Source organism: Scardinius erythrophthalmus (assembly GCF_964197995.2).
Source record: "Scardinius erythrophthalmus genome assembly, chromosome: 1".
Classification (NCBI taxonomy): domain Eukaryota; kingdom Metazoa; phylum Chordata; class Actinopteri; order Cypriniformes; family Leuciscidae; genus Scardinius; species Scardinius erythrophthalmus.
Window position 1 is genome coordinate 35,173,170 of NC_138221.1, and position 23,896 is coordinate 35,197,065.

Here is a 23,896-nt window from a genome sequence, read left to right on the forward strand (position 1 = left end):
TAGCCAAAAAACTTCAATTTTGATCTCATTCAAGTCATTCTTTTCAGTGCAAATACAGCTTTTTATGTAAATAAGGCTTTTTATAGGAGTATTGTTCATAAAATTCAGCAATATTTGTCTAACCAAACTAACATTGTGCAACAGAAAGCAGGCGATAAACTGAGTTTTATTAAAAAAATATTTTTGCGTACATAATATAGTGATCATGGCATAATGATGGGGAAGAGCATCATATCTAAGCATACATTCAGACTATGAGGTAGTCAGCATTTTAAAGTGCCCCTACTATGCTTTTTCGAATATTACCTTTCATGCAGTATGTAAAGGTGTAATAGCTGTTTATTAATGTAAAAGGTCTACAAAGTTTTACAGATCAAAGTGGGCGACAAATGAAGTTATTTTCTCATAAAAAAAGAACTGATTCTGAACATCCAATATGAGTCATCAGCAATTCCAGTCTCACTTCATGTTACAAACTTGCGTAACAATGCAACAAATTTGCATAATGCCAGCATATGGTATGGTCAACTACACTGTAGTTGTAGCTGAGGCCTGGAAGAGTTTGGTTTGTGTTGTCAACATGTCGAGAAGACGCTGTCTTCTGTACTGGGATCCATTCTGCATGCACTACCAAAGGTTGAGGACTCGCACTGGAATTGATACGGTAAAAGTGATGCCGTCATTACTGTTCTTAATTCGCTTCAAGTAGGGCTGGGCGATATGGATTTTTTTTTTATCACGATATGTTTTTCCATATTGATCGATCTCGATTCTTATCACAATATGTAGTTTTTGCAGATGCTGCCAGTGTAAGGGACATCCTGAAGCTTGAAGAAACAATATATTTACTGAAACTTTAGAATAAAGTTTAATAACATAAAAAATTAAACAATATGCCTTTCAATAATGAGCACAAAATATTTTTGTTAAGGTCTTCATGCAGCCAAAGGATTCACATTACACTCCCACATTGTATGAATCTTTCTATTGGTCAAGAGAGCAGCGTATTTGGAGGTATTGAAAAATGCAAAAATAAAAGGTTGTGCACATCATTTGTAATTGCAAACATGAGTGCATCTCCCTTTATACTATAATACAAACTTTTACTTATTGAAACATTGTATATAAACTAACAGCTGTGACAACTATCACATCAAAATACTTTGGCTGGACAGTGAACATCTCAAGTACAAAAAGAGTAAACATGGCCCTGGCATAAATATTACCTGAAAGATTAAGGTAAATCTCTAGAATTTTTTTATATGTAGAATGAAATCTGAGCCAAAATTGCACAAATATGTAAACGTAGTAAACCAAGGGCTGGGCGATATATCACATGACATTGTTTATAGGCACATCTCGTCAGTAAAGCCGGTTCCTTGATTAGTAGTAAATCGCCATCACCTGCTTTCAGATGGAGCGGCATTTACAACACAGAGACGTAGTTAACTGACAAGCTGAGACATATCGCATTAATTATCACGGATCGCCTGTGATAATTAATGCGATATGGCTCAGCTTGTCAGTTGTCTGCCATATCCAAACCACGTCCACACAATTGACGTCGTGTTACCTTTTTTTTTTTCAACAATGTCTTCGGTCTCGAGTTATGTAGTGATGTCGCCTTCACATTCGGCATTATTTTCGCTGTCCTCAACTTCAGTTTCGTTCATTTTTTTATCCTTTTTACAACTTGTTTCCCTCTCTCTCAGTCTCCTTCTGTTTACTGTAGCCACGCTGCTCGCTGAGAAGTGGGCGTGTCCTACCGGCATACGGCAGCCGGCAGATGCTGTTGCGCTTAGTTTTTCATGTGATATTGAATAATGTCCCAAGCATATTATCGAAATCGTTCAGAATATTATCGCGATCCCGTATCGAGATCGAATTATCGCCCAGCCCTAGTTTCAAGTGCTGAGGAAGCCTCCCGAGCTAAAATTCAGATGTGATAATAGGCTCTTTGTTTCTGACACGAGCTGAAAGCGGTAGACAAATCACAACAGACTGGGCCATCTGACCAATCAGAGCAGAGTAGGCTCACGGAGGGGTTTAGAGCTATTGAATCTTCGAACGAACCGTTTTCAGACTCTTTGAGAAATGAGGTGATGTACAATGTGTATTATGAAAAATTAAAGTGGTTTTTGACTTTGGATGCATGTAAATCTATTGTAGGAGACCTCCAAAACAAAATGAGGAACCTTCAGAATAACATAATAGGGTCACTTTAAAAGCTAATTCAGGTGCATCGACCATAATGGTGAAGCTACATTGTAAACTACGCAAAGGATGCATGCTTGTGTGTCTGTGCAAGTACCTGTTTATAATATGAGCGGATAAGGTTGAAAATAAAGCCTCTGTCCATGAGAGACAGCAGGTCATTGAGGAAAAAGGCCAAGCTGCTGTTTAACCTCTCCACAAGCTCAACATCCTGAAACACACACGAATATTGGCTCAGACAGAGATAAGCAAGCTTTCTGTTGATTCATAACAAAAGTAAACAGTCATAAAACAGAGTACAAACCATCATAAAGTCTCAAACCTCCTCTTATCTACATAAGGTCTGTGTTCCTCCAGCAGTAAAATGAGATCCGCTGCTCTTTTACCTTTTGATATCTGCTGGCTATGTCTGCGCTGATGGCACATACTAAAGCAGCAATGTCATCCACAAATCGGTCTGGGAAGCGCTGGCGGCGGGGCATGTCCTGGCGTGAGGACAGGAACAGATGATGGGACATGCTCTTCACCTGTTATCACACATAGAAGAATGAGTGATAGCATTTTAAACTTTGATTCTGCTGTATATAAGCCAATCCAAACACTAGATTTTTAAAAACCCACTGAAATAATTCAGTTGAAATAATTCACTGGAACTATAAAAGGGATAGTTTACCCAAAACAAATTATTCTGTCATTATTCATTTTTAAACAACATGATGGTGAGTAAATTACTAAGTATTCATTTTCGATTTAACTGCACTGACACTATCAGATGAGAACAAAATATGAAATGAACTGAGCAGGAAAATTACATTAACTTGGGAACATCAACATTGTTATGGAACTGAACTTTATCAACTGAACTGACTTGAACTGAATGACGACACTATTGTCTTCTGTAGAGCTGAACTGAACTTGTTTCAAAATGAATGAAGTTTGCAACATTAAACTTTGACATGAAATGGAAAAGCATTGAACTAAATTAGCAGAATAATGACAAGCTGTGTCTCGTTTCGAAGGCTACGTTCTCCGGAAGTCGAATACGTCTTCAAGGGTGTCTTATTTCAGAAAAGTAACCATTATAAAATTGACTGTTGTTTACCCTTGTGAAGTGTAAATTGTTGTAATTTCTTTATGACTTTGAAATATAAAGGTTCCTTTACTGAAACGAGGCAGCCTCAATGCCGACAAATGCGACCTCCGGAGGACGCAGCCTTTGGAATGAGACGCAACTATTAACTTCTGTAGAGATGATGAAATTTGTTTTATAATTGACGAATTTTGCAACATAAATGATGAATTTTGCAACATTAACTGTCATTTTCCTGTTCACTGTTGTGAAGCTACTTTGAAACAATCTGTGATGTATAAAGCACTATTTAAAAAAATGTGACTTGACTTGGCTTTAGTTATTGATGTAAATAATGAGCAAGGTTGGAGGTTGACTGACCATGAGCTGGAAGAAAAACCAGGCCTGCTGCAGAGACGCCTCTCTCACGGTACTGGTGCTCACCACCCACTGGAGAGCCAACTCTTCATGAAGTAACTGAACGCAGAGAGCATTATTACAAAACACGACCCCATGAAGGTTTTCTCAACCACACACATGCACACACACAATAAAGGCAGGATCACAACATTGAGTTCAAGATAAAGTGGCTCAATGAATGGGTGAGTACGTAAATGAACAAATGAAGGAATGAATAAACTGGAGAGTGCACAGGTGAGTAAATGAATATGTGCTCTACCTTCTTGGCGATCTGCCTGGAGGGAGGACAGAGAATGGAGGAAGTCTCGATGAAGGCAGACATGCGATTACAGGCACGCTCACTGGCCTGTAGACCAGTGGGTGAACAGAAGAATGGTGGTGGTGGTGAGGATAACAATGAAGATGATGATCAAGAACGGAAGACAGAAAGATACGAGAGAAGGAGGGAAGAGAGATAAGAATGCCTGCTGGATGCACAAACCCAGATCATTTTACAAACTCAAAACCATCAAACTTAATTCATGCTATGTTAAGGATAACGTACAGTCAGCTGGTCATTAATGCAAAATAAACCTTGACAGGGTGATTGAGGACAATCCTGAAGGGTTTTATTTTATGGTTAACTGACTGATAACAAGTAGACTGGTGCATAGCTGTGTAATAAGCCAGATAATATACAATTATATAAATAGATATTAAATATTGGTTGATCATTTGAAATTATTTTACTATGTGAGAAGAAAAAGATGGCAGAGTGCTAAAAGAGACAAGAAACTATCATCATCCATGTAGCAAGCTGGTTTTCAAATACATAATTTTGCAATGGCACAAAACATTGGAATAAAACATCAGAATCAAGCACTCCATAATAATAATAGTAGTAATAATAATTCTTTAAAAACAAACATAAATAATGTACGGGTGGATATGAGCATCTAGAGGAGATGCTTCAGTGTAGTAGTCAATTGCATTGGGTTACACTAAATATATATGTTGGTATGGTTGGTAACTAGACTTCTACCAAGGCAGGAGAAGCACAGCAGACAAAGGAAAGAGAGATGAGCTGATTGAAGAAGAGGAAGAAGAGGAGGAGGAGGAGGAGGCATGAACACACAACCTTCTAGACAAATGCTTACACACCCTCAGACATAGACACACATTTACAAAGACAGAGCCAAATGGACAGCAGCAGAGGAGCTGGCACAAGATTACGGAGTACGATTACAGAAGTAATACCAGAGTGAAGGCAATGAGAGAGTGCAGGATGATATGGTGTAGTGCTGGAAGACTTGTTAGCATGTAAAAGTTGAGAATGAACAACAAGTAACAACAAGTTAAGAGTTTGAGTTAGTAACAATGTTAATGTTAGGGTTAAGAGTTTGAGACAGTACCAAGTAATGAAAGGGTTATGGGTTTGAGAGAGTAACAAGTAATGATGATAGGGTTAAATGTTTTAGACTAACAATTAATGTTAGGGTTAAGGGTTTGAGACAGTACCAAGTAATGAAAGGGTTAAAAGTTTTAGTCAGTAACAAATAATGTTAAGGTTAAAGGTTTGAGACTGTAAAAAGCTGTTTTGAGACAGTAATAGGTCAAGGTAGGTTGTTGTTTTAAGAGAGTAAAAGGACATATTAGGTTGTAGGGTTTGAGATGGTAATGAATAATGTTATGGTTATATGTGGGGTTAAGTGATTTGAAGGGGTTACAGGTTATATTAGGGTGTATGGTTAGAGGCAGTAGGGAAGGATGTTAGGGTATAGGGTTTGATTGGCACCTGCTTGAGCTCACAGCTGGAGTTGGGGTTCCGACGGAGGACAGCCCTCGAGCCCCCAGGAGCGTAAGCAGAGTTTACCCAGGAATGTGAGCGGTCTATTCCCTGCTTATCCGCCGACGACACAAACACAAACCACAGTGCCACACAGGGGAGGCAGAACAGCCACATAGAGGCGTCACAGGGAGGGGACGAAGTGCAGGACCAAATTTAATTTAGAGGAGGAAGGGAAAAAGTCAGGGGGCACAGTGAAGGAGGGTACCACAGCAAAAAACATAGCACAATTATTAGAAGAGCGATCAACAGATGCCACAGTAAACATGTCACAGTCAATCTCTAAGCCTCCAGCTTCAGCACATGACAAAGAGTGAATGAATCAATTAATCGATCAGTTATTTTATCAATTAATCAAATAAAAAGGCCATTTCTTTTTACACATTTTTAATGTTACAAGTATATGCTTATGACCCTTTTTACACAGAAATAGCTTTGTTTTATACACTGGTGACACTGATTAATTAATCAAATTTGTTGTTAAATATATTTACTATTGATTTTTAGTGATTAGCTTTAGTTTTTCCCAAAGATTGAAATCAAGAAAAGAGAGAAAACAATCAATTAACATTTTTTTTTGTAAACACTCAGTTCTTTGTAGCTGCCATGTCAAGGTAGAAAAAACACAGGACAGAGCGGGGCAAACTGCAGTAACTTGAACAACCAATCAGAAGCCAGAGGAAGAGCCGCCTACCTTGCTGGCAATGATTCTCTGCACCTCCTCATCAGGGGTGGCTGGTGTGGAGGCCAGGTCGGGGTTCGAGTTACTAATGCTCTTGGAGCGGGACAGTAGCAGGCTGCTGGGTCTTGCCATCGCCCTAGAGAGCGTGGCATACTGGATGGGAAGCTCAAATGATGCGCCTCCCACTGAAAGAGGAAGAGCGACGCTCTCAATGAATTAACTTAAAAAAGCATCCTGCTTTTAAGGTCAAACGAGTGCGAGTATGATGCTAGCTCATAGTTAAGCCCAATTTATACTTCTGTGTCGAACTCACGCCGTAGCTACGTTGTACACTGTGTGTAGCGCGCGTACCCTTTGGTGTACCCTTACGTGCACCTCTCCAAAAATGTTACAGCGCGTCAATTCTTCGCAGATGCAAGCGCTGTGATTGGTCTGCCATGGGTTTCACATGCTCGCTCTGCATGTGTAATTGCACGTCATCATGGACAACGACGCAGAAGTATAAATGAAAACCAACGCATAGTCTACAGCGTAGAGGCTCTGGCGTAGGTCCGACACAGAAGTATAAATCAGCCTTTACTTACAATACATAAACAGTGAGCCCTAGAGAAATGAATCAGCATGCCTTAAAGGTTAGATATCGTTTGCAGTTTTAGCCATGGTTCAATAACTTAGGGCATTTTCAAGACTTAAAAGTTCAGCCAAAATTAACAGTTGTTTGAAACCCACACTATTTCTTCCAAGAAAGATGTTTTGCATAACACATCTCTCAAATCTCACATGTGAACATGACATGTAAACCATTTTTTTGGTTTGCGAGCTGTATTTCTCACTCACCAGCAGGGGGAGATAAAGGCTCTGTTGTGGGCAGGTGGAAGCAGTAGTGGATGTAGGAGGACAGCAGATTGTTACGACCGTGATGGTCCTGGTTTCCCTCCAAGTTCTTATGGATCTGGTTTACCAGCAGGGCCATGGCTTCAAAGGCAGCGCGGCCAAGATTCACTGCATTTGGAGGAAGGAGAGGAAATGGATTACACAAGGAAATATGTGTATAAAAAAGGTAATATTAGTGACCGGATCCAGTGTTACTAACCGATCTGTCCGGCTATAACAGGAGGGTGTACAATTAGCAGTATGAGCTTGCTCATCAGTTGGTGCAGGAAGCGCACGCAAGTGTCCAGCAGCGCGCCCTTAAGAGCGGCCATGCTGGCCTTCAGCTCCGCCTCTATATTCGCCTCTGTGATTATAACATCCTTCAGCCGAAAAGGGAACGAGTATTCCTCCAGAACATACACAAGTGTGAAGAACTTATCCAGGTGTGGATCCTACATACAGAAGGTAAAATAAGCATGTAAACAGACTTACAGTATATATGTGTGCAATGTTTTTTTTTCTTCTGATTTTTTTTTCTTTTATTTCATTACCTGTGTGTGAACTGAGGAGGCTGCGGTCACTTCTACATTAAAGACTCCTTTGTGGTTGTCCACCCATTTCATTCCTGGTAGCTGTACCTGAAACACACACAGGCCACAACATATCCTTATCCTCACATCTCGCATGATTATTTCTGTTGGTAAAACTTTGTTTGCCTAAAACGCTTTGCCATAAATTACCCATTCACACTTAAATTTGCTCAATCAATAAGGTCCCCACATCTTCATGACTTCTCTATCACTTTACCATGTCTTTCAAAATGGATGAAAAACAAATAAAAAAAATGTAAAAAAATCATTTTTAGATTTTAGAGCATACTAAATTACCATGATTTTTCATCATTTTATGAATTTTTCACGACTTTTCCAAGCCTGGAAAGAACAGTTTTAAAATTCCCTCACATTTGCAGGTGTAGCATTTGATTTTAACCAAAATTCTGTTATTATCTGTTATGTGGCTCCAAACTTGTATGACTTTTGTCAAGTGGAACACAAAAGGAGTGATTAGTAAAAATGTCAGAGCTGCTCTTTTTCCATACATGAAAAATCATTGTCATGATTGTCACCAAGGCTTATTCTTGGCTCATGAATATTATTCATTACATAATGCGAAGCTTGCCCAGTAGGCTTTACTAAATTGCTAAAAGGCAGACTCATGAATATTAATTAGCACATTCGACTAGAAGCACCAGGAATGTTATGAAGCATCAACATGAGTTGTTACTTGCAATATTACTTGTTATTTGCAAAAGAAAGGGGAAAAAGGGCATTATTAGGGGCCACACACTGAAGGTGCATAGGCACCTATAGTAATTATTATTATTATTTTCAATTTTAAGACTTGGTGTAGGGAAGACCATGGGCTAACTTTCTTCAGTCACAAATAAGCAAGAGTGATGACACATTGTACTTTGAGAAAACAAATGATTTTGAGAAAAAAAATATTATTTTGATGTCCAATATTTTTCCACAGCTGTCTAGATTATTGATGCCTTTGAATTAAATGAATACATATTTTATCTTGGTTGTTAGAAAGATGATTACAGGGGTTATTATAACAATGACTTCTTGTATTAAATTTGATATTATGTAAAATATTAGTCCAATAAATAACCATTTCTATCATCATTTTAAGTGATAGTTGCTTTTGGCACAGTTAAATATTGATAATAGCATTATTTTGAATATATCTAAATACAGTTCAAAAACTAGATTTGTAAGATTTTGTAATAAAAAAAATAAAAAAATAATAATAATCAATACAATAAAAAAATATAATATTTGTAAGAATTATTTATTATTAATTTATGTTAATTATTTATTACTAATTAATTGTGGAATTTTGTCTCTAGTGCTTTAAAAAAGGTCTTGAGAGACATCAATTTCCTTGAAAGTGTCTTATAATACAATAAAGCGGCAGGTAGTTGTAGTCTGTGAATTATGAGAAATTAAGAAATCGGTCTGCCATCCTTCACTTCCACATTCATTCTCACATGCATAAACAAACACCCAGTGCAGGATAAATGTCTTACATCAGGAGTGAGGACTGAGTAGCTGGGTGGAGGTTTCTCCACAGAGACGGGCAGACTGAAGGATCCGGTGCGCAGGCGGCCGTGCTGCATGAGGGGGATCCACTGTGGGGAGCAACATGAACTCTGATTAACCCCAAATTATTTACATTAGCATGCTATAGGTGGCCTACAAATCACATGACGCTGCAACTTGGGAAGGGTGCTACTGTGGTAACGTATAAGGATATGCTTCAGGTGTCTCTGAGGGGAGACAGGGTCACGCAGAGGTGAGCATTTCATCAGGAAGCCTGGAGTGCTTCTCCAGCGCTGTGGGAGCGTGACTGTGAGGAGACGGAAGAGAGGAAGAGGAGAAGAGAGGGGGGTCCTTTTCTCACCGTGTAGCCCACGGGCGTCTCCAAGGGGGTGTTCTGCTTGGGCTGGCAGCTGATGTGATAGAAGGTGAAGAGCAGGTGGTGGTTGTCGGTGAGGTTGGCAGGAATCTTCATCTTTACCTCCTCGTAGAACTCCGGGGACCTGCAGAGATGGAGAGAGGAGACTGAAGTAGTGCTTCTCAAACAAGGAGCTGGGACCCACTAGGGGGCCTCAGCAAACTAAACTGGGTCACCTAAAATGATCTAAATTAATATATTATTATCAGAATTAATAATAATAATAATATATTTAATATATTTGATGTTATTAATATATTAAAACAAATCTAGCTTCATGAAAATGCTAAAAAAAAAACAACAACAACAACATACAAATCAAGAGTTAAATGTTTTTTTTATTGAAGAACAGTTTTTAAAACTTCTAGACTCACAAAATGAAAGAATTAAAATAATCAAAAGTGACAGTAAAGACGTTTATAATGTTACAAAAAGGTTACACTTAATTTTAAGGTGACGGTTACATTGTACTAACTCAAATAAGTACTGAGAAATATTAATTAACTACATGTACTTACTATAGAGTTACGATTAGGTTTAGGGTTAGTTGCTTGTAATAATGCATCATTTACTGTTATTACTACAGTAAGTACATGTAGAAACGCGTAACTACGTCACCTTAAAATAAAGTGTTACCTACAAAAATGTCTATTTCAAATAAATGCAGTTCTTTCAATTTGCTATTCATCAAAGAATCCTGGGGGAAAATATTAAGCAGCGCAACGGTTTTCAAAAATGCTAATAATAAGAAATGTTTCTTGGGCAGCAAATCAGCATATTAAAATGATTTCAGAAGGATCATGTGACACTGAAGACTTGAGTAATGATGCGGAAAATTCAGCTTTGATCACAGGAATAAATTACATTTGAAAAAATATATTAAAAGAGAAAACAGTTATTTTAAATAAAACCTCACTATTTTTTACTGTATATTTATATATATACATGCTGCTGGAGGCCTTTGAGTCAAAAATTAACCACTGTTGTAAGTAAATGAAATGCAATTCTGGACATAAAAAGTGATGATTCTGTAATGAATAGTGAATGAGACATGGGTTCGTACTTGTTATGGTAGATTACTGGGGTGTACGCCTCCTTGTAAAACTCTGCACAGCTTGACTTTCCAAAGATGACCTGTTCAGAGGGTGGAAATCACATTACATTGGTGAATCACAGCTCAACGGCTCCACTAGATGTCACTGGGGTGTTTCATTTCAGCCATGATGTTGCCCTCGCTAATCATGAAGCCGTGGATGGATTTTCTAATTATCACAAAGTGAATTTAGCCTCTAATGTACCTGCACTGCACTGGCCTCACACTGAGCTTTAAATAAATTACGAATGTTTCAGAGTGAGCAACTGGTGTGCGAATGCAGCACTAACACTATTAGGGAGTTTCTAAAATCCTTGATTAGATTAACCCAATGTAAAAGGTCCTGTGTCTGTGAGTTCACTGAAATCTCCAAAATTTCCCAGAGCGCTTCTTAATCCATCTGGAGAATTGGTTGGAGTGACTAATGTAACCTGTGTGTTTAGTTGGAGCTAAAATACTGAGATGTGGATCGATGTGTTTTAAGGAGGCACTGTCATATTCTTGGCACAGATCTGGAGAGCTTTTATGTGCACAATTAGGTTTATCCGAGCGATGAGATCATCGTATCAGATGTACTTGCATAATTCCAAATGTGTTTTGTTTTTTTTGTCTTTCCATGAGAATATGCTTTGACAGTGTGACTAGAGCCGTGAGGGAGTACAGGGTGTGGGTGTGATCGGTGACTCACAGGCATGGCCTGGCTGGGATCTTCTCCTGCCATGAACTGCACCTTCACTGCAATGTTCCTCACTGAACCCTGCCGGCTATTGAAGTTGACAGTCTGAGGGTAAATGTACAGCAGGTTCCTGAGGGGGAGAGAGAAGGAAATACATTAAATAATGAAGCCTTTTAAATCAAACCAGAAATGGTTTATGAGAGGCCTGTAGATGACGTAAAACTCAAAGTTCAGATCTATTATGTACACTCCCATTAAAGTTTGCAAAGTCTATGAAACTTTTATACTTATTATAACTTTTATTTTCAGTTCACTTCTCACTGGTTAGACACAGTTTGCTTCCTTGATTTCAACACCAAAATGAAGGCCATGCTGGAGTGTGCACCACTAAGGACAATAGATTGAGTCACTAAAACGAGTTTCTCGAGAAAGGTGCTTCCTTGTCTGAAAGCAAATTTGGACTGAGAGTCCTCAATTTGGCAACTGAAAAAGACACTGCACTGCCTTCCTTGAGCAGCACAACCATTTTCAACTATACTGAGATAAAGAGAAAGGTTTCTTGAGTACCAAACAAGGATATTAGAATGATCTGGGGACTGAAAATGAGGCTTTACAATCACTGTAAAACTTATTTATTAAACAGTCATTCAAACAGCAATGATTTTTTTGCAACATTAATAATGTTCTTTAATGTTAATTCCATGAGATTCATACATTTCTTTCAAAACCATATCTTAGTGATTTCAAACTAAATGGTCAAGTTTACAGCTACTTTTGAAAATGGTTAAGATTACAACTACTGATATAGATGGTTACACCTCAAATACTAACGTCAACTACTGATTTAAATCTTTAGGCATCAATTCCTAATGTAAAAGTTACTTAAGGTTAAGTTTCAGCTCATGTAAAAGGTCAAGTCTACAACTGCTATTCGCGGTTAAGATTTAACTTCTAATGTAATGGTTAAACTTCATTTCCTAATATAAACGGTCAAATTTACAACTACTATTATTAATGGTTATAATAGTATAGTTTCAACTACTAACGTAAGCAGTTACGTTTCAACTCTTAATGTAAACGTTCAAGTTTACAACTACTATTATAAACGGATAGATTTCAAATTTTATTCTAAACGGTAAAGTTTACAACTACTAATATAAATGGTTAAGCTTCAATTCCTATTGTAAACGGTCAAAAATACTTATGTAAACAGTCAAGAGAAAAATATATGGAGAGAAAGATTAATGCTTCCATCTGTAACAATAATGTATTTGAATTATCTTCATTTGGATGCTTTTCTCAGCAAATATTATATATGAGATTAATTCTATCAATGAATCAGCATTTCATGCAATTAATTCTAGTAAAATTTTCTGACCACACTATTCTAAACAAGGGGAGCACTGTGACACTCTTCCATCTGCATGTTTGAGGAATAGGGACAGAAATAGACATAAAAGGCACTACAAATCTACTTGACTTTACCCCAAATCAAACACTGAACATGTGGCAGCAGCATGAACATACTGAACCCCTACTGTATCTCTTCCTGTGACGCTAAATATGATCTTTCAATAAATAATGCAGCAATCGTTTACAATCTCTTATTTATATAGTTCTAAAATGGCAGTGTGTGACAAAGGGTTCACTGGATGATCTGTGCACCTCTGAGGTTAAAGGAGAAGAGTGCATTGGCATACCGGCTGCAAAGCACGTCTCTGGTTAAATACCACTAAAAATATATCTGGCCAACATAAGTCAAGGTCTCTCTGTTTCTCTCTCTCTCACACACACACACACACACACACACACACACACAGCTGTAAGCGCAGCTCTGATAGGCCCGTGTCTCAGCTGATTTCCCAATGTCCAACATAGTCACAGCTTATAAAAGCAGCACCATGTTGCAATGCATGCACATTAAAGCAGCCTGTTTCCTTGCACCTGTGGCGGTCACAGTTTGTTTTTAAGGAGAGAACAGGATGCAGGCAGCTTTATGCGTGCTGTTTCTGACTCTGTGTGTGAACAGGGTCTCCACATCTCCGTTGAGGTCTTTCCAAACGGGGGGAAACCCGGCCTCCACGGATGACGTGAACATCCTTATGTATGGCGTGGTGCAGTTCAGCGAGTCCCTGCACCACATATACCAGAGCACAGAGGCCAGGATGGCCCGCGTCATGAAAGCCATCAGCCGAACCGAGAGCGAGGTTAAGAGACTGGGGCACGACACGGAGGCGGCCGCTCAAACCGAGCGACAGATCAAAGAGAAACTTCAGCTCATTCAGGTAAGCCTGAGTCACTTGATCAATGACATGCATTCATGACAGACTGAAATACTAGCCAGACTTTTCAATCGGGCATTTGGAAATTACTGCCCCAATTAACAGAAGTGCTAGTTCCCATTAGTGTCCGTTCCAAAATGTACTAACAGCTTCGTCTATGAATATTAAGCAGAGAGGAGAATGGGGTAAGCTGTGCCACTTTTCACTTAAGTTATCATCTAGGCAAGGAGGAGTAAATCTAATTTGCCCAATTATATACATGTAATAGTATTAGTATTTCATTATATTTTCCATTTTATTTGATTCAAGAACATCTGAATGTTGTCATTATTGATATGTATATCATTTTTAGTTGAGCCACTGTCATAGTTTACCCCAAATTATCTGACACACACATATACATATATATATATATATATAAACTGTAATAAAATATATGAGAGAGAGAGAGAGAGAGAGAGAGAGAGAGAGAGAGAGAGAGAGAGAGAGAGAGAGAGAGAGAGAGAGAGAGAGAGAGAGAGAGAGAGAGAGAGAGAGAGAATTGAGTAAATATTAGAATTGTGTAAATTAAATTCACCAAATGAGGGAAAATGGGACATACACTATATTAAAATATATTACTTATACATTGGAATAACAATGCTGTAGATGCTAAGTCTCAGCTAATGTGCAGACATCTGTTGGTCCAAATGGAGTTGGGTCGGTGTGCTCAACAAGCTGGTCTGTTTGCAGGCTCAGATGAAAGCACTGCAGATTCAGGTCCAAGAGAACAGAGGAACAGTCACCAGGGTGGAGCAGGAGGAGGAAGAGCTAAAGAAAAAACTAACCAGCCTGGAGGAAAACCTAAACAACTCCGTCTCAGACAAGATCAAGGTAGCTAAGATGCAGAACTGCCTTTCAATTAACACACTTACAATTTCATCTGTAAATAACCGACTATATCCTTATGACAGGGCACAACACTTAAAAACATCCCTATCCTGAAGGATCTAATGAAGTGGACCCAAGAACAGAAACTGAAATTGGAGAATCAAAACCAGCAGCTGGCTGATTTACAGAAACAGGTAAGCCTGAGTGCTGACTTACTAGTAAACATGTGATCATCAGTAGATCATCGGCTCATGTCAGTACTTGCTTCTCATTTCAGAATATGGTGTAACCGCTAATATCACCTACGAGGAGGAACTGCAATCCTCATCAACACTCCATTCATTGCACGGCAAACGGATCTCACCAATTACGTTCATTAACGACACAGATGTCCACTTTGCCGATCACTTTATACGCACTTTGGGCCTCAGGAAACCCGAGCAGAGCGAATTTCTGTGTAAAATATTTGTATGCAATTCCTAGCCACAGAAACAAATATTTTATTATTTTCTTAATGTTATAATATGGATAATATGTTTATAAGAGCACAAAACATAATTATCATAATATATATCTGTATATGTATTAGTGTTTTGTAACTTATTTAATAAAAGTATAATGAGTGATTTGGTGTCAATGAGAAACATACACAATGTTTTAACACAAACATGAATGAGATTTGTGAACTCTGGCAGAGGGGAGGATGATCAATGGATAATAGCTTACATTTATGTCTGTTAGTCACACAAGAGTTTCTCACCAAAGACTTTAGATATACAAAGACGTACACTCATATTACTATAAATGGGAGAAAGTACAATATAGCAGAATAAGTCCCGCCTTCTAAATAAAATAACCAATCGCCAATTCGTAAAATCATTGCATACGCTGCCCTTAGAAGCTCTAGTTGCTATGGAAATGATGAGACAGTTGTTGTCAGATTTCAGTGGTGATTTCAAATATGAAATTTAATCAAAAGCTTGAGCAGCTTTGGAGAATTTAATGGTTCCCCATTCAAAGAATAGGAGCTGCCGAGAGGCGTTTCAAAGATAGCCACAAGTGCCTTAAAGGGACTTTTGTTTTCACCCATCAATATGAGTTCACACTCAGAATGTAGTTTTATGATACATTAATATACTTATATGACACTTTCAGATTTATTATCTGCTCTATTACCTGTAGGTAGTGTGTGGGGTGTAGACGTAGCGAGCCGGAAACTCCAGCACCTCTTTGGTGGGGCGCACGCGTGGGTCAGGATAAGGCTTCACGTGAAGCAGCTCTGAAGAAAGACAGTAGTGAGGGGCTTCTGGAGCCGGGGAGATGTCTATCTTCAACTGAGCTAGACGGAGAAAGAGACCGACGGGGTGTGATAAAATGCTTAAATAATATAACGGAGGTAAAAAATAAGTGCAGCCAGGTACCCGTCACAGGTCTGAGTCGACGCAGGACAGATGACGGCCTCCTCATGTCTGCCAAGAACTTATATAAGTCTTCATCACTCAGTCTGTCCCCCTCCTGTAGAGCCACAGAAACACCCAGCATTCATTTAGTGAGGGAAACAATACATCATGCTAATACACTACCATCAGCAGAACACAAGACACACACAAAAAAAAAAAAAATCGAGATCTGACCTGTTTGAAGAAATTTGTGACAGTGAGAGTGGCTGGCCGGAAGTTTGTGAAGTTGCACATGTCCTCTCCTACACTCATCCTCTCAAAACCTTTCTTCTTCCTCTCATTCCATGTCCCCTTACGCTCTGTAAGGAACGACAAAATGCTGTTTGTTATATAACTGAGTCATGCTACTAGGGCTGGGTGACATTAAATATTTAATATAGAATATCTATATATAACAGTCACATGTTACATTAAGAGTCTTTAATTACTATGTACTTATAAACACAATAAGTACATTGTACCTAACAATTATTTGTTTTTGATGTTAAATTGCAAAACACTTGTGCTGCTGTTGAGGTGGGATCCGGCTACGGTTATGACATGTTTGTTGGTGTGGGTAAGTTTAAGGGTGAGTCAACTGTGTGAATATAGATGTAATTACAGAAATTAATTACAGCTGTAAGCACAATGTTCAAATGATTCATTTAAATGTTAGTACATATTGTGGCAGACAAATGGGACCTCTGGAGAACGCACCCTTGGAAATGAGACACAGCTAATGTATTTCAGGATCAAAATGATGGAGCACATTTGTCAAATATTGGAAAAATGCTAACAAATATACAGATGTAAGTTGCGAGTATATGATAAAGTGTTGGTACATTTTTATACATTTTAACAATGAAAAATCGTAAAAATATGAACAAACATGAACGACGCTCGGGACATTTGAAGGGGCTGTGCTTGCATCGTTACGAAAGTTTAAGTCTTGCCAATTGAATTACTAAAGCACAAAAAGACACGAAAGAGAACTCAATTCGTTACTCGCGCGTGTGGGAAGTTTAAACATCTGAAGCACGCACCCAAAAATATAGTGGATAGTGAATAGAGTTCTCTTTCACGTCTTGCACTTGAACCGACATATTCAAACTTCCCGTTTTGGTAAGTATCCTAGTAAACATAACATATTCAGTTATGTCTTTACTGAACGTAAACAGTTGAGAAATAAAATGCATGTGTAACAGTATATTGGATCCATGCATTAGCTCTTAAAGTGACAGCAGCCTAATTTTCCTGCTGCTGTCTGTGTTTTTAATGTTAATCAATCAACAGAAGACAAAGAACAATCACTCTTTGCTCTTGACTGAATAACTTTTGTAAGTTTAATAAAGATTAATCTGTTAAAAATATTTATGGCTGGTAAATTTTCTTAAATTGGCAGGTGTGGCAAAAAGTACATTTTAGGCCCTGGTTGTAAACATAATGCCTATCCCTTGTGTGTGTTAATTTCATGGACATCTTCAAGGTGAGTACTTATAAGAAATTAATAAAAAGTCAACTTTAAAACAAAAAGTGTGTTGACTCTGGTTTATACCTGTGTCTGAGTCTGAATCTGAGCGGTCTATCCCTCCAGCGCTGCTGACGATGTTCAGCAGATGAATTGCGGTCCAGGCAAACGGCATCCGGAAACGCCCCAGCCTAGAGCACATCTGCTCGGCCTGAGTCCTCAACTTCTCCAGCTTTTCCTTATGCTGCACACACACACACAAAGGTGAAAAACAGTGAATCAATTCAGAACCACCATCTGGGTTACACAGCCCCCATGTAAAGGTAATGGATGAGCAGCATTTATCATGCCATTTCAAACAACCAAAAAAAGCAACTTGGCAGCAGAATTATACAGTGACAGTAAAGGGCTCCAGCATCTACTGGACCTTGCTCATATTGAAAAAGAATGACAAATATTGCAGTAGTCCAGATCAAGTTGAGAAACGCTCAGAGGATACCATAACCATGCCAGATGTGTCTGATGAAATACTCCTGCAAAAACCCATGGTACACTTGTACCTTAGTGGAGTCTGATTCCTTCATGACCATGTATGGCTCACAGCATTCGCCAATATCTCCCTGCTGAAGGACTTTCTCCAGCTGAAACACAAATACAGCAGAGCTCAACAATAAGGATGTCCCAAAGGCCTGAGGCCAGGTGACAGAACTGTCACACATATATCCACATAGTGACCGGCTTAAATGTCAGGACTCAGGAAAACAAGCATTTCCTTTGTCTTTTTCAGCCAACAAGACTAAAGAATAGTTGGTAAAAACTTGTTTGATATAGTTCCTTGTCTTGTTGCCTCATCCAACCTCTCTAAAGCTTAAAGTCCTGACATTCTCATGAAAAATATCTTGATGCATAAAATTCCTTTTTGAAAACAGTTGTGCTGCTTATTTTAGTGGAAACTGATTCCGGTATCTTTTCTTTAATGAATAGAAAGTTCAAAAGAACAGCATTTATTTAAAATAGAAATCTTTTGTAACATATATATAAATAATGCATAAAATGCATATTTATTTGCAGAGAAAATGTATTAGTATTTATAACCCCTAACTAAATAAAAGAGGCTGTGCGACTGTTACCTCATAATGTACGTCTGTATGCAAGTTTGAGGGACTTAAAGAGGGACTTTAAACTAAATACATACACCTCTTTAGCTATGCATGCCATTGGTTGCAACCCCTGTCCTAGAGTTCCTCCTGCACCCTCTATGGGACATGTGGCACTGCGCCCCCTGCTGGACATACCTTAATGACTAGAAAGATGTCAGGAGATGGGTATGTGATGGAGAAGATAGCAGATCGGGCCAGGGTGGAGATGGCTACGTTGGGGGTGTGGGGTCGGAGCAAGCCTTTTATCTGATCCGAATTCAGGTCAAAGTGAAAATCCTCCGAAATCTAAGGGAGGACAGGAGCATGGATGAAAGGGATGCAGCATATGAATGATCATGAACCCGTCACAGGATTTGAACCCACAACCTTTTCAGTAACGAACATTTAAAAGGTTATGAATATTTAGTCATACCTTTTTCTTTTCTCTGACATCATACAGAGCCAGTGATCCAAATATTGGCTCGATTTCAATCTCAAATCTGGAAGAACAACCACAGTGAGTCAGATCACACTGCAGTTGGCTTAACTCTTCAGGGTGAATGTGTAATCAGAAGGTGTGTTAAATCTCAATCAACGAATACAGTCAGGGCTTGACATTATTAACACCCAGCAGATTTCAGCATTGGAGTGTAACTTCAATTTTATATATAATATCTACATTCTGTAGATTGTAAATTGTAGTCTTTTAAAAGGCATCTGAAATAATAAACTAAGTGCAAAGTAGTGTTGTCAAAAATATCGATTGAAATAGAAAATATCTGAAACACTTCCAAGACTGTAGGAGCCATAAACATTTAGCATAAGGTTTGGTCCTTTCTCTGGAGTCTGTAGGAATTGATAAAGAATGTCCGTTTGTCCAGAGACTGTAGAAACTGTAGAAAGAGTTGGGACTGATGTTGCCGAAAGAATTGTGAATTCTTGACTGGGTGTTAAGTCAGTAGCCACTATTTTTGTTTTTAAATACAGTACATGTACTAACTAGGCTAGAAGAAGATAGCATAGAAAGATCGGAAGTATATTGTCTCTGGAATATCAAGAGTACATCAAAGAGTATAAGCAACAATTATGGATTTTGAAAACAAATGTTTGATTTGTCTGTGTAAAATGGTCAGTCATGGTCAGACAACAGCCACTTGTACTTGTTGACCTCAGCAATAAAATGACTGAATGATTGGATGGGCTGCTTGAGAGCCTTACTTGAGCGACAAACACTTGACCATGATCCTCTGGCCGGTGTGCTCTTTGGGCACCTCAGGGACGGCACACCTCTCGACGGCCTCGTCCTGTCGAACACAAAGAACCGTCATCGTGACTACGGCTCAGTCAGCACCATGGCAACGTTTGCTCAGTCATCAGAAACAATGTGTACACAGACATAAAGCGAGAGGCTGAGCAGCGACGATGCGGAGGAGCAAGAGACGGAGGAAAGACAAAGAATATGTTTGACAAGATCAAACAAAATCGCAGATGGATCATCAGAGAGACGTCTCTGCTTTTGAACTTCAGCGTTTGACAGCTCTCCTACATAAAAGCGCTGAGTGTCACTCATCGTCTCCTACACAGAAGACTCTACTTTCTTTCACACACAGTCTCACACTGACTTGAATGATTTCAGACCTCATCCGGTGCAGGGTAAAGTCCCAGCAGATCAGTGTGGCGGCTGTGCTGGCGGTTCTCAGAGTTGCGGCGGTCCATGTCCTCCGGAGCCGTGCGCTCCAGCACAGACGGCAGCAGCGCATCAGGCGTGGAGTTTTTCAGGTCAAATATACTGGAGGCCCAGCTCCCCCGCGGCGTCTCTTCTAGCGACACGGAGTTCCTCTTGGAGTCATCCTGTCACAGACACAAACCTGTCATTACCCATTTATTAGAACCATAAAAATAACAGTTTATCCTGGCAATTTCTTAGTTTTACATGTTAATTGAATTTAAATCAGACCATAATGATCCTTATTTTTCAGTTTCACTTATAACATTATTTAATTTAATAATAATTTAATAAAATAACACAAAAAAATAAAAGAAATTAAAAAAAAAATCTCAGTTGGGTTTTTTTGTGTGTGTGTGTGTGGGGGGGGGGTTAATAACTTTTCAAATGTAATCTTTAATTTAAAACAATACAATAAAATATTGTACAAAAATTTTATCATTTATCCAGGCATTTCTCAGTTACACTTATTATTATTTTTATTTACTACAAATAAATAAAATAAATAATAGTTTGGGAGATATTTTATCATTATTATTTCTTGCCTTTTTTGTATTTTCTAAATGTAAACTTAGTAAATGATTGGGAGAAGAAAGAGGAATAGGACTGGAAAATCTCGTCAAGTCTGTCAACCACACGCACTTTTAGGGCGTTTTCACACTTAAAAGTCTGCACCAAGGTCCGAACCAAAGTTCATGTTTTCATACATTCGGTAAGTTTTGGTTTGGTTTCACATTATGCGAGCGCACTAAATAACTTTACATGACATACTTGCGTCCTGTCGTCATCATCTATGTGGGCTGCATCTTGACTTTGATTGCTTTGTAAACGATTGGTTTGATTGATTTGAATGTTGTCAATTCGGCGGGTAACTTTGACAAGAATGAATGAACAGACGCATATCGATGCCACTATACTGTTATTATTACGGCATTACTACCCGCAGCACCAACTATACTCAAGACTAGTTGAAACTCGCCAAATGAACGTCCTCCTCGTTGTGAGAACATTTAATCGTCGCCGGCAGGAAAGGAGAAGACTGCAAGCAATCCTGCGAGAACCACTGGAAATTCCTGTAAATGGTCTGAAAGTCTGAACCGTACAGAACACTTTCACACTAGAAATGAACCAAACCTATGTTCAGTTTGATCCGGACCGAGACTACCTCTTTTCGTCAGACCAAATTTCGTCTGTTAGGTCCGGGGGAGGTTACACACCTGTCATTTTGATTCGGATCAAACGGAAATTCGGATCAAATTGATTCCGAAAACCCGGACCCACCGGAGGTGTGAAAGGGCCCTTATAGGCCACGGTAACAGACAATCACCTGCTCATCCTGTCGGTCAATGGCTGCCTCATCCAACTCAAAGGTCTGTTTGATGAGTCCTTTCTGCTTCTCCCGCTGCCGCTCAGAGTTATGAGGCGTCTGTGTCGTGCTGTATCGTTGATACCTGAGAGACCACAAGGCAGCATGTTTCTACTTGTCCTCCAGTAAGCATCAATGTCATACACTACCAGTCAAAGTATAAACAAACTAAATGTTTTTTATGATCTTAAAATCTTTTGGTTTAAAGGCTTTTAAGCAAAATCTCGTTTATGATTTAATTTAGTTTTGTAGAGAAAATAAACTGTACCTATGTGTGAACTTCTCAACAAAACTAAATTTTGACTTGGACTGATGAAGAAAAGAGAAAAGTTCAACAAGACGTGCCCAGCATACATAAGGGGTTAGAATTGTTGCGTTATTCCAGATCCACAAGTATTAATGCAAATAAATAAAATGAAATTTGCAAATGAAAATTAATTTGCAAGTGTGTTTTATGACAAAAACTCTGCCAGGAATTCATTTGTGAATCGCTTTCTATGCATTTGTGAATCGCTTTCTGACATAAAACACATTGGTAAAAACATTTTTTTATTTGAAAATCATTTTTTTGTTGTTGTTGTGAATTTTACAAATTTTTGTGAAACTCTTCACATGTATTTGTGGATCTTAAAGGTTGTATCAGCGATTTCAGGCCCAAACATAAATGATCACATTCATCTAATCTTTCCTAAGGATCCGCAAACTGCCCGCCCCATAAGCATGCCGTCAAAAAAACGCGTCTCTGTAGGCAGCCTAGGCTCTGAGATCTGCACACACACCAAAATAAATAGTGTTCCAACCAATCACCGACAGGGGCGGGTGTTGTGAGGTTTTCGAGTGCAGCCGTCATAGGCAGCCATGCACGAGTGCAAAACCTCACAACACCCGCCCCTGTCGGTGATTGGTTGGAACACTATTTATTTTGGTTTTGAGTGTTGGTGAAACCAACTGTTTTTGTGTGCAGATCTCAGAGCCTAGGCTGCCTACAGGGACGCGTTTTTTTGACGGCATGCTTATGGGGCGGGCAGCTAGCGGATCGTTAGGAAAGATTAGATGAATGTGATCATTTATGTTTGGGCCTGAAATCGCTGATACAACCTTTAATTAATGAATTTGATTATTTTTGGTGAATCTCTTAACATGTATTTGTGAATATCAATCTATTTATTTGGAGTAATGCAACAATTCTAACCCCATACATACACTACCATTCAAAAGTTTGGGGTCAGTAAGTTTTTTTTTTTTTTTTTTTAGAAATTAATAACTTTCCTCATAAAGGAAGCATTAAATTGATCAACAGTGACGATAAAGGCATTTATAATGTTACAAAAGATTTAGATTTAAAATAAATTCTGTTTTTCTATTCATCAAATAACTTGTAATAAATATTTCACAAATATTATTAAAGAAATTGTAATAATTTTCACAATATTACAGTGTTATTGTATTTTTGCTCAAATACATACACCCTTGGTGAACATGAGAAAAAAAAAATTGCACAAAAAATTTTTAACATTAGAGTACACATCGAAACTCCTTCAATAGTGATTAAAAAGCATCCCAGGATGCACTACATGTAGTTGATTGAAAATGTAGATTTGTTGAACGTTTTTTGGTCACTACACTTCTGAAAAAGCTGGTATGTCCAAACTTTTGACAAGTACTGTGTATATTCTACAGGCCAGTCTCATGTATGAAGAAGAATACTCACTTCCTCTGGATGATGAGCCAATCGTCGGTGTAGACACCCAAGGCATCCCTCACTCTGGGGTCCAGAGAGCTATCAACAGTGAGTGCAAAAAGAGATAGTCAAACCCCCAGATACCCTCACACCCATTTAAACCAGAACGGTTCACGTTCTGGAGTCACAGCCTGTTCTCGGCAAGGCAAGCCTGCAGTGTGTTGAGGAACGAACGTTGACATAACGATGCTACGTGTTGATTACCCGACTATAAACAGGCTAAAATCAGTGCAGCACTTCTGTTTTGCTGCTCACAGTCCCGGAAGTGATACTAGCTCGAATAAACTCCTGGTACTCTCATGTGTCCTCTTTGGAGATAAACTGAAACTAAAACCATTCACTCGCTCTCTCACTTTTGCACAGGTTTATATATTTAGATATAAAGAGCAATGTAGTGCAACATTATTACATTGCTCAACGAGACTGCCATTGACAGCGTTTCTCCATCCCTCGCTCCATTCAAGACCAGCAAGTTTTTAGGGCCGGTGTTGAA

At 38.8% G+C, this 23,896-nt stretch overlaps 2 protein-coding genes across 2 annotated transcripts in view; one reads left to right on the top strand and one right to left on the bottom strand.

Moving 5' to 3' along the window:
- dock6 (dedicator of cytokinesis 6) overlaps window positions 1-23,896 on the bottom strand; it is a 50,581-nt gene that overhangs the window by 19,655 nt on the left and 7,030 nt on the right. The window contains exons 4-26 of the mRNA XM_081378473.1: window positions 23,374-23,442; window positions 21,624-21,747; window positions 20,209-20,421; window positions 19,789-19,874; window positions 19,004-19,070; window positions 18,727-18,876; window positions 17,992-18,072; window positions 17,519-17,675; window positions 16,159-16,283; window positions 15,946-16,039; window positions 15,701-15,863; window positions 11,385-11,502; window positions 10,667-10,737; window positions 9,550-9,688; window positions 9,176-9,277; window positions 7,635-7,721; window positions 7,304-7,535; window positions 7,048-7,212; window positions 6,223-6,395; window positions 3,963-4,049; window positions 3,665-3,760; window positions 2,601-2,741; window positions 2,312-2,425 (exon numbers count right to left, since the gene is read on the bottom strand). Of these exons, the coding sequence (XP_081234599.1) occupies window positions 2,312-2,425; window positions 2,601-2,741; window positions 3,665-3,760; window positions 3,963-4,049; window positions 6,223-6,395; window positions 7,048-7,212; window positions 7,304-7,535; window positions 7,635-7,721; window positions 9,176-9,277; window positions 9,550-9,688; window positions 10,667-10,737; window positions 11,385-11,502; window positions 15,701-15,863; window positions 15,946-16,039; window positions 16,159-16,283; window positions 17,519-17,675; window positions 17,992-18,072; window positions 18,727-18,876; window positions 19,004-19,070; window positions 19,789-19,874; window positions 20,209-20,421; window positions 21,624-21,747; window positions 23,374-23,442 (2,854 nt within the window). The remainder of the gene's footprint in view (window positions 1-2,311; window positions 2,426-2,600; window positions 2,742-3,664; window positions 3,761-3,962; window positions 4,050-6,222; window positions 6,396-7,047; window positions 7,213-7,303; window positions 7,536-7,634; window positions 7,722-9,175; window positions 9,278-9,549; window positions 9,689-10,666; window positions 10,738-11,384; window positions 11,503-15,700; window positions 15,864-15,945; window positions 16,040-16,158; window positions 16,284-17,518; window positions 17,676-17,991; window positions 18,073-18,726; window positions 18,877-19,003; window positions 19,071-19,788; window positions 19,875-20,208; window positions 20,422-21,623; window positions 21,748-23,373; window positions 23,443-23,896) is intronic.
- angptl8 (angiopoietin like 8) lies at window positions 13,290-15,149 on the top strand. Its single transcript, XM_081378487.1, has 4 exons — window positions 13,290-13,657; window positions 14,387-14,527; window positions 14,608-14,718; window positions 14,802-15,149. The coding sequence occupies exons 1-4, from the start codon at window positions 13,355-13,357 to the stop codon at window positions 14,811-14,813; spliced, it is 567 nt and encodes a 188-aa protein (XP_081234613.1). The 5' UTR covers window positions 13,290-13,354; the 3' UTR covers window positions 14,814-15,149.

Coding starts and splice junctions, on each gene's coding strand:
- angptl8 (XM_081378487.1), top strand. CDS start 13,355: ATGCAGGCAGCTTTATGCGTGCTGTTTCTGACTCTGTGTGTGAACAGG. Junction 13,658..14,386: donor AGAAACTTCAGCTCATTCAG/GTAAGCCTGAGT, acceptor GTCTGTTTGCAG/GCTCAGATGAAAGCACTGCA. Junction 14,528..14,607: donor CCGTCTCAGACAAGATCAAG/GTAGCTAAGATG, acceptor TCCTTATGACAG/GGCACAACACTTAAAAACAT.